Genomic DNA, 11,421 nt, shown 5'->3' with positions numbered 1-11,421 from the left:
ACCCCCCACCCCCAAATATAATCCACTCTGCAACCCTCATTGCATACTCCTACAATAAAAATAATGCCCTAAAATATAATACTTTTAGACTATTCTCTGAATGGAATTTTAAAACACACCATTATAGATAGATATCTTTCTTCACTGCTTCTGTAAGATACCTTCACATTTACAGTTATAAACCTGTACATTTGGATATGCTGTTGTTGTTGTTGTTATGTCGAATTGAGCACAACTCATAGCAACCCTGTGAACAAAAGACCTGAACCTTGTTCTATAACTATAGTCGTTTCTCTATGTTTATAGAGTTTCCAGAGGCCTGTGGTTTCGGAAGTGGATGCCACTCCTACTTCCAGATCTGTCTCAATCTGGGAGCTCCACCAAACACCGTCCTGATGAGTAACCTAAATTGCAGCATTTGACACATCACAGCATCACAGCAACCCCAGGTTACCTCAGGACAGCAACTTGCTGTACCACTTAGAAGAATGTTCATCTTAAAAACAATTAACACCCAGCCCAAGGGTGTCCAAACCTGACCCTCACCAAAACAAAATAATCCACTTCCCATAATTCAACTGCTTCACACATGAGCCTCCAAAGTGGAGACTTAGTTGGGCCTCAACTACCTTTTAAATACAAGGCCCACCACCAGTTCTTGGTTGACTTTAAACGAGAAGCTTCCAGCACACAGCTCATTGTTACCTAAAACCAACAAATAAAATCTGCTCACATCCAATTATGAACAACAACAACAAAAAAAAACCCACACTCTAACCAAACAGTCCACATCTGACCTTCAATTAAAACAAGAGAACCCACCTTCCAGGATCCAGCCACTTCACACATGAGCCTCCAAAGGCATACACACTAGTTTATTTGCTTCACACATGACATTTGTAAATATATGTAGGTAGGAAATTGTGTGTGGTTTTATTGTTGCTATTGTTAAGTATGTTGTTCCTTTAGTGACATACAGGCAGTTTCTACTTACAATGACCCTATGCACAAAAGAATAAAATGCTGCCCTGTCCTGTACCATCCTCACAATAGTTGCTGTGTTAGAGTCCATCTTTGCAGTCACTATGTCACTCCATCTCATTGAGAGTCTTTTTTGCTAGCCAGTTTTGCCAATCATGATGTTCTTTTCCAAGAATTTGTCTGTGCTGATAATAGGCCCAAAGTACAGATTGAGTCTGGCCACCTTTACTTCTAAGAAGAATTCTAGCTTACTTCTTCCAAGACAGATTTGTGCCTCATATGCTATTCAATATGGTCAGGGGGATATCTTTGATTTTCATGACACATCATTCTTTAGTATGTCCCCTGGAGTTTTTCTTTTTTTAATACCCAATTTTTTTTTTTGTTTGTATGTTTTTTAATATGGTTTCAGGGAAAATTCTGGTACTCAAAATCCTGAATTGGTGTTTAGATACTCAAACCTAGTCACCTTAGGTTGACCACTTAAACTCCAGACCTCAATTTCTCCACAGACAAAATGGAGATGATATTATATGTTAAGAGAGCTTTGTGAATAAGGAGTTGCACTGACAACCCAAAGGTTCACAGTTCAAATCCACCAGCAGCTCCATGGGAGAAAATAGGCAGTCTCCTCCCATACAATTTATGGCCTCTGAAAACTCACTGCAAGATCAGCTATGAATCAGTTCTGACTCTAAGTCACATAACAACCACAGCGATCATATGCTGTTTTAATATTACTCTAACGAAAATTTGCTTAGCAACCCCAAGTTACTTTTTTAGCAACCCCAAATTACCTTTTCCCCCCATGTCCTCACAAAACTTTGTTATCTGGTTTACAGAGTCTAATGTATTAAAGAGAGTTAGAAAAACTCTAGGAGCTCTCATTTTCCTCTGTTATGAGATGAATGAATATGACTTCTATGTCTCTATGCATTAACCATGATATTAAAAAAAAGGATAATATCTGAGTGAGCTATTTCAATTATAGACTATAGACTATTTCCATTTTCTATATGGTTCAGCTCTCTCATCTGCTATTCAAGATGATCAAGAGGGCCTTTAGGTTTTCATGATACCTCAATTGATTTCCAGACTCCATGCAGTAAAGATGCTAGGACCTTATTTCTTTAATGTCTGAATATTTTGCTCAACTATCCTACTTACATGCCTTTCTAGGTAGTATCAAAAGTTTGATTTGTGTCTCAAGTTAAAATTTTAAAAGCTAATTTTTATGAGGCTTTTTCCCCCCACAGATAAGGCCAAAAACTTTGAATCCTCAGTGGAGAGAACAGTTTGATTTTCATCTCTATGAAGAAAGAGGAGGAATTATTGACATCACTGCATGGGACAAAGACGCTGGGAAAAGGGATGATTTTATTGGCAGGTCTGTGACTATGTTATTTACATTCACCTTAGAGGTGTTATTTCATTTAAAAACGTTTCACGTGAAGATCTTTACTGTAATTGAGCTTCCCTATTTTGTTTTTGTTTTGGATTTGTTGGTGTTTTTGTTTTGTTTTGTTTTTTGTTGAAGGCTTTTTTTTTGTTTTTTTTTTTTTTTTTTTTAGCTTTCCTGATTTGAAGGAAAAGATGTTTAGTATTTTGAAGGCAATGATGCGTGATTGAACAGAAAAGAAAAGATTTGAAGACTGACCAGTAGGTGGCAGTTTTGACCAGTTGATAGACAGAGGGCTGTCTGAATTGGCTATCCAGAAATTTTCTCCAGATGTCAGAAATACTGGGCATGAAAGTTCTGGGAGTTGAAAAAGAGGAATCTCATCTGATGTTAAATACTTAAAGGAACAAAGACCATATTCATAGTCTGTAAAGTGTTCTGAGATAGTATTTATTTTCATAAAGCATGTTGTGACCATAAAATATATTATTCCTTATAGCTCCCTACAAAGCAGGGAATTTTTTTGCAGTCTCTGAGGAGTTTGAAAATCTGTGCAGAATTCCCAAGTTTTAGTGGAGGAAGTACATTAAGTGAGGCAGATCCATGTTAATCTGATAATGCACCAGAAGAGAGTGTTCTGTAGTTGCCTAACATTTCCATAAAGCTAAGATTATTTTTAATATGTACCTGAAACCTAAGAATTATGTCCTTATTTTAAAGACTATTTTTTATGTTTATAAATGTATCTTTGTATTGAAACCATTAAAACTTAACAATAGAGAAATAAGACATCAGTGTATAGAAGAATATATTAAAGACTTTATTATAGTTCCTATGATTTCAAAGTCTGTAAGTCTACAGCCTAATGAAGTTTTATACTTTAGAAAAGTTAAAAACAGGAGTCCAACCTAACATATTTATATTTTCATTTTTATTGATTCTGATATACGTGTGTGTGTGTGTGTGTGTGTGTGTGTTTAATCACTGGTTTTCTTCACAGAATTATAAAGTGAGGGGTCCAAGATTGACTTCTGTTAACCTTTAATTGACAACTTAGACGATGACATTGAAAGCACAGCACTGTAACCTAGTACTATGTCACATTTAAACAATTTTTAAAGACTAGGTTTTCATTGTACTTTTCTTCTTCAGTAACACATTATTTTCAAAAATTCCCTATATGTCCTATATTCTTTTGAAAATCCACTGCTTTGTAGGGTATTTACTGCTTCTGTAAGAAAGCAAACTGTAAGTATACATCTTTTAATACATTTAATATAATATTTTAAATTATATATTTGACTGTCTCCTAAGGTAGACTATAAGCTCTTTCAAGCAGGTACTACTAAAATTTTTGGAGTTACTGAAATTTCTTCAGATGTATAAGCTGTTTTTAAGTCTCTACTCATTGTCATTGAGTCTGTGCTGACTATCAGTTGACTCTCTAGCAGATTTTCAGAAGCTGTTAATTAGACAAGAAAAGACTGTCATCCTTCTCTCTTAGAGCCATGGTGGATTTGAACCACCAAGAGAAGCATCATCTTGGGATTAACAGCACACCCCCCTACAGACTACACCACCAGAGGTTCTACATAATTTTTTTAGATAGTATATGGCAAGTCTAGCTTTACTTGGTGACCACAGGAATGATTGCTGCCTCAACCTAATTTCCTTAGGTCTGTTTGTCTGTATTGATAACAGAGTCTACTGGCTTCTTTAATTCCTTGGTCAGTGTGATGTTGTTGTTGTTGTTGTTGTTGTTATGTGCCGTCGAGTCGTTTGTGACTCATAGCGATCCTATGTACAACAGCCCTAAAACCTGCTCTATCCTGTGCCAATCTCATTGCCTCTGACACACCCATCCAGATTACCCCAGTCACTGAATCAATCCACCTCATAGAGGGTCTTCCCCTCCTGCGCTGTCCCTCCACTCTACCCAGCATGATGTCCCTCTCCAAAGACCTGTCTCTCCTACAACATGTCCAAAGTATGTCAGGTGAAGCCCCAGAATCTTTGCCTCCAAGGAGTAGCCTGGTTTAACCCTCTCTGGGATGAATCTGTTTGTTTTCTTGGCAGTCCATGCTACATTCAATACTCTTCTCCAGCAAGTATTTTTTTATGTTTACAAGCAACTCGATGGCACATAACAACAACAACAATGATATCGGATTGTTGTTGCATTTGTTGTGGACTATTGAATTGGAACCAACCCACAGATGACCCTCTGGTGTGTTTTTATGGGCAGTAAATCACATAGGAAGAGACAGACTACCCGTCCTTCTCCAGTGAAGCAGCTGAAGCATTATAACTGTCTCCCTTTTCAGTGCAGCATTTTACCACTAGGCAGATTTTTGTTGATGCTGTGTTATAAAAAAATTTCTTAGTCTATTTAAACTATCTTTTTCTTACTTCTCAATACTATGAGTTCTTTAAGATCATAATTTTACATTACAGAAATGGTTGGCTTGAATGTGTCTGTTTCTCTCCTCTGAGCTTATTTCCCTGGTTTCCCCGTATTTTAGCAAATTTTAGAGGAACAATGGCCTATTACTTGACAGAAGAACATGGGAGATTTTCTTGATTTCAGTGGCAACTAGAGTGTCTTAGAAGGGTTTTAGAAGAGGAGAAATATATTTTCAGAGGTGTGCCTAGCAAAGCAATTTGAGCTAAAAACATTTAGAGCACAAACACAAGAACACAAGTGTAGACCAGATGACTCACAGGCTAGTTTTTTAAAATATCAATTTAAATGTGTTTGTGGAATGAAAGGAATTGTTGAATTTTGAGATACTGACAATGGACAGCAGAATTTTGTTATGTGGTTGACTAATTTAAAAAAGATGCCTGTTGCTGAAAAAGGAAATGACTGTGGTGAACCATAATTCCAGGTCTAATTTGATGCAAGATAGCCCCAGAAACTCTGTTCTAAACTTTATGCTTATAAAGTTGTACCTTAAACACAGTCTGCCACTGAAAATAAATATATTATTATACTTCTGTGGCAAGCAATAAAGTGGTCAGAGTTTGTATAAAGATTTCATTATTGCAGTGGAACTAAAGGATTCTAGGAAATTTCTTAAGTGCTAGACTAGTTCAGAAGGGAATACTTTTCAATTAAATTTGTATTCCAAGCACAAATTTATTTTGTATTGTTAAGTGTAGTCAAGTATGACTCTTAGCAAACCTAAAAACAACAGATCTGAACCCTGTCCTCTTCTGAACTACCCTTATCATCCCAAACACCTTTTTCTTCCTCTACTTCACTGATCCTCAATTTCTCCAAATATGATGTCCTTTTCCAAGGAGCAAGCTTTCCTAAAAACAGGTCCAAATTATGTGGGACAAAGTTTCACCATCTTTGCCTCCAAGAAGTATTTTGGTTGCACTTTCTCCAAGACATATTTATTTGTTTTTTTGTAGTCCATGAGCTATTCATTGCTCTTCTCCACAATTCAAACGTATCGATTATTCCCCTTTTATCTTTGTACATTGCCTATGTCTCAGATGTTCAGCAGGTGATTGGAAAGAATCTGGCTCACTTTAATCTTTTAAATAATATTATATCATTACTTTTTAGGACTTTGAGAAGATCCCTGATAGTAGACTTTGCCAACACAATTTATCTCCTGATCTCCTAGTTGCTGGTCCAAAGGTGTTGGTTATTGATGCAACAAGATTAAATTAATTATCATTTCAATCTTAATCTATGATAATGTAACCTATTGGTCCAGTGGTGAGGATTTTTGTTTTCTTGAGGCTGAGATGAAATCCTTGTTGAAGGATGCAATCCTTGATCCTCTGCAGCAAGTACTTCAAGTCCTCCTCACTTTCAGCAAGCTTTTTTGTGTCATTTGCATAACACAAGTTGTTGACAAGTCTTCCTCTAATCTTGATGCCACACTCTTCATTCTAAAGTAGATTCTCTAATGATTTGCTCAAGATACAGACTGAATAAATGTGGAGAAATGATACAGCCCTGTTGAATACCTTTCTTTATTTTAAACCATGCAGTGTTTCCTTGCTCTGTTCAGACAGTAGTCTAGGTATAGATTTTGTATATGCATAATTAAATATTCTGGAATTCCCATTCTTCTCAGTGTTAGCTGCAGTTTGTTATCCACACCGTTAAATGCCTATGTATGCTTAGTAAATAAAACACAAACGGACGTTTTTTTGGTATTCTCTGCTTTCAACCAGCATCCATCTGATGTCAGCAATGATATCCCTGGTGCCCCCGTGTCTTTTAAACCCAGCCTGAACTTCTAGCAGTTCTTCAACAATGCACTGTTCCAGTCATTTTTGGATGATCTTCAGCATGGGGTATTAATGATGTTGCTTGTTAATTTCCACATTCCATTGTATCATCTTTGTTGGGACTCAGAATAAGTATGGATCTATTCTAGACAGTCAGCCAGGTAGCTGTCTTCCAAATTTTCTGGTACAGACTGATGAACACAACCAGGTCTCTGCATCTATTATTTGGAACATGTCAATTGATATCACATTGATTCTGGGGTCTAATTTCCCCCCCCCTAAAGCCTTCAGTGTAGTTAGAACTTCTTCCCTTATCACCACTGGCTATCTACTACATACTGCTTCCTGAATTTTTTTTTTCCGGATTGATCAATCCTTTTTTTGTAAAATGACTTCATGTATTCTCTTTATCTTCTTTTGATACTTCCTGGGTCACATAAGATTTTGTTTATAGCATCTTTCACTATTGCAACTCAAGGTCTGATTTGTTTTTTAGTTCTTTACATTTGAGGAATTCTGAGAGAGTTCTTCCTTTTTTTCCCTCTAATGCCAGCTCTTGGCATATTTTGTTTTAATACTTTGCTTTGTCTTCTGAAATTGCCCTTTAAAATCTTCTGTTCATCTTTTTTACTACGAGATCTCATCCCTTTGTTTTGGCTTCTCAATGTTGTGGTGCAATTTTCAGTTTCTAGTGACATCTATTTTGGTCTTTTCTTTCTCCACTGTCTTAGTAACAATCTTTGCTCTCTTCATGGAGAGCTCTTCAAGGCTGAGTTATAGTTGTAGTCTTCAATATGAATTGAGGCTCAAAATCAAGAAGACAAAGATTCTCACCACCGGGCCAATTGACAGCATCATGATAGATGGACAAGACATTGATGTTAGCAATTACAGCTTGCTCAGATCTACAATCAACACTTTTGGGACCAGCAGTCAGGAAATCAAAAGACAAATTGCATTAGGCAAGTCTGCTGTCAGAGACCTTTCCAGAGTGCTGAGAAGCAACGATGTCTGTCTAGAGACTAGGGTGCCCCTGATCCAGTCCATGGTCTCCACAGTTACTTGCTATGCGTCACAGAGCTGGATAATGACTAAGGATGACTGAAGAATCGATGCCTTTGAGTTGTGGTGCTGGAAAAGAGTCTTAAACATACCATGGACCGCCAAGAAAACAAATAGGTCTATCTTAGAGAGGGTGAAACCAAGTTTCTCCTTGGAGGCTAGGATTTTAAAGCTCTGTCTCACATATTTTGGGCATATGACCAGGAGGGACTGATCCTTGGAGAAGGGTTGAGGGATAGAACAGGACAGGAAAACCCCAGATGAGATGGATTTATACAGTAAATGGGGCAATGGGGGGAAGGTGTGTCTGAGTCAGTGAGACTGGCTCAGGACAGGGCAGGCTTCAGGGTTGTTGTACATAAGGTCACTTTGAGTTGTAGGCAACTGCACAGCACATAACAACCACAACAACAGTCATAGTTAATTTGCCATCTGGTCTCCCATCTTATTTCATAAACTACCATCAAAGCATTCTTGTCTATACTGATAATAACTTAAAGACTTCTAAAAAAAATTGTCCATTGGCTGATGAATGGAATTACATTTATCCCGGGAAAACAATACCTCCTCGCCTATGACAAATAAGTTTGGTACAAAACTTGAAAACACTGATAAAGATCTTATTTTATAGACTAATTTATTATGCTGCAGTTTTGTAATGGTCTACTTAATTTTCCAATAAAGATCACAAGTAACAATTTTTGTAAATGATGTAGTATATAAATACAAACTCAATTGGAGAGGATTTGTTTTCATTTTTTATAATAAAAACAAGATTGGTTGTGGTGAAAGAACCACTTTCAAATCTGGAGTACTTAAACAACTTATACACTGATTACTATCTTCTTTTATTTGCTATGAGTCAAACTTAATAGTACACAATAACACTCCCATTTAAGGAGTTGTTGGGTGTTGAAATTTATAAGCATTCAACTACTAGCCAAAAAATTTACAGATTAAACCCACCCCAAAAAGTTCAAGCTGCTCTGAAGGAATTAGTAAAAGAAAAAGGTGCAAGGAATTGATGGCATATCAATTGACATATTTCAACAAACAAATTCTGTCCTTAATGCGCTCACCAGATTTCTCTAGGAAATCTGGACAACAGTTACCTGGCCAACTGACTGGAAGAGATCCATATTTATTCCCATTCTAGCAAAAGGTGATCCGACAGAATGTGGAAATTATTGAACAATATCACTAATATCACGCATAAGCAAGACCTTGCTGAAGAATATCCAAAAACTACTGGAACAGCACATCAACAGAGAACTGTCATATGCGCAAGCTGGGTTTACAAGAGGCCGTAACACTAGGGACACTATAGCCAATGTTAGATGAATCTTAGTTGAAAGTAGAGTACCAGAAGCATGTTTGTATATATTTCTTTGATTATGCAAAGGCATTTGACTGCATGGATCACAATAAATTATGACTAACCTTGAGAATAATGGGAATCCCAGAATATTTCATTGTGCTCATTCAAAACCTATACTTGGATCAGGAAGCAATAGTCAAAACACAGCAAGGAAACATTGCATGGGACAAAATCAGAAAAGGTATACATGAAGGATGCATTCTAACTTTATATCTTTTCAATCTATACCTACACCAGATCATTTGGGAGGCTGGACGTTATAAGGATGAATGTGGCATCAGGATTAGAGAAAGACTCATCAACAGCCTGTGTTATGCAGATGACATAACTTTGCTAGTTGAAACTGAGGAGGACCTGAGGTGTTTCCTGAAGAAGGTCAAGAACTGTATTGTGCAATATGTATTGAGGCTAAACATCAAGAAAACAAAAATTCTCACCATTTTAGCCAATTGGTAACATCATGAGAGATGGAGGAGAGATTGAGATTGTTAACAATTTCAGTTTGCTTAGTTCCACGATCAACACTCTTGGCACCAGCAGTCAGGAAATCAAAAGACTAATTGCACTGGGGAGATCTCCTGTCCAGAGTACTGAAGAGTTAGTATCTCAGACTAATATACCCTTGACCTCAGTCAACAGAATAAGGTGCAGCTGATGAGAGCTATGGTCTTCACAACTCTTTGCTATGAATCAGAAAGCTGGACAATGACTAAGGTTGATATAACCAGAATTGTTGCCTTTGAGTTGTGGTTTTGGAGAAAAGTATTGAACATAGCATGGACTGCCAAGAGAACAAACAAGTGTGTCTTAGAGAGGATGAAACTAAGTTGTTCCTTGCAGGCAAGAATTTTGAAGCTCTATCTGACATAGTTTAGGCATACTGCCAGGAGGGAAATCACTGGCGAGACCATCATGTTTGGAAGAATAGAGAGACAGCGCATGAGAGAAAGATTCTAGATGAGACTGATTGACTCAGTAACTGGGGTAATGGGAATAGGTGTATTGGAGACAATGAGATTGGATCAACAGAGGGTTGGGTTCAGAGCTATTGTCACTATGAGTCACAAGCATCTCAGCAGCTCACAACAACAACAACAACAACAACAACAACAGTGATGCAACCCAGAAGTGCAAGCAGAGTAATCTTTAGGGGCAAGGATGGAGATGTACTTTGAACATGTTGACAGAAGCAATCAATCCTTTGAAAAATGACCTGATAATGGGAAAGAAAAAGAAGATGGCCTGATGACTTGCTAAAGTGAATATAACAATATTTCTAGCATGGAGGAGAGCATGCGGATGACGTCGGATAAGGCAAGGTTCTGATGTGTGTTTCATGGTGTTGCTGTGAGTTGCAATTGACTCAACTGTACCTAAAAACAGCATAACAGAGATGCCTGAGACAATGTTGTTGTTTTTGTTAAGTGTGGTCGAGTCGAGTACAACTCATAGTGATGCTATACACAACAGATCTGAAAGTTATCCTGTCCTGTACCACCATCACAGTCTCTGGCACACTTGAGCCCATTGCTGCAGGTACTACGCTAGCCCACCTGGTTAAGAGTCTTCTTGTCTTTCACTGCCCCCCCCCACCTTTCCAAACATGACGTCTCTCTCCAAGGAGTAGCCTCTCCTAGCAACATGCCCAAAGAATGTAACGCTTGCCGAAGATCCAGCATTACAGCCTTCAATATGGATTGCATCACTCAGCATAGTGCTCTCCAGTCCCTTCCAAGTTAGGCAATAATTAACAAAATCATTGTTCTTGCATGCTGCATAGTATTCCATTGTGTGAATGTACCATAATTTCTCAATCCAATCATTTGTGGTTGGACTGTTTCCATGATCTTGTGATGGTGAATAATGCTGCTATGAACACTGGTGTACAAATCTCAATTTGTGCCTCAGTTTGTTTGACTTCCAATCTGGGTTCTGCCTGTAATACCTCAAATATCTGTGTTCCTCTATTATTCATAAGATTTTAGAGACTTGTTATATAAGAATGGATGGTAAATCCTTTTTTCTAGTCTGTCTATATCTGAGAGCTCTACTAAAACCTATCCACATGGATGAACCCTCTGGCCTTTGACAGACCAGTGGTATGGCTTTCAGCATAACAGCACCCACAAGTTACTTAATACAGCAAAGTGACAGACAAGTGTACTAATAAAAACAATGATAAACAAACAAGAATATAAGACAGTGAAGCTAGAGAGTAATTAGCAATTTGCATGCAGATCATTCCCTCAGTACAACAAAGTGACAGATAATTCTCACAGTTTAAAGAGGCTCCAATGTCACCGACCACCCGACTACGGTCGTGACAAGAAACTCAAGGGGTTTCTTG

The 11,421-nt window shown here is 37.7% G+C and overlaps 1 protein-coding gene across 2 annotated transcripts in view; it reads left to right on the top strand.

Annotated features, from left to right (window-relative positions):
- The window catches only part of MCTP1 (multiple C2 domains, transmembrane 1), a 906,633-nt gene that overhangs the window by 586,281 nt on the left and 308,931 nt on the right, over positions 1-11,421 (top strand). For both annotated transcript variants that reach the window (XM_006885367.1, XM_006885366.1), the window contains one exon: positions 2,238-2,368. In XM_006885367.1, the coding sequence (XP_006885429.1) occupies positions 2,238-2,368 (131 nt within the window). The remainder of the gene's footprint in view (positions 1-2,237; positions 2,369-11,421) is intronic.

This window comes from Elephantulus edwardii, unplaced genomic scaffold (assembly GCF_000299155.1).
Source record: "Elephantulus edwardii isolate Elephantulus edwardi_28Jun2011 unplaced genomic scaffold, EleEdw1.0 scaffold00043, whole genome shotgun sequence".
Classification (NCBI taxonomy): Eukaryota; Metazoa; Chordata; class Mammalia; order Macroscelidea; family Macroscelididae; genus Elephantulus; species Elephantulus edwardii.
The sequence above is the reverse complement of the archived record's forward strand: the minus strand, read 5'-3'. Positions and strand labels throughout refer to the sequence as shown.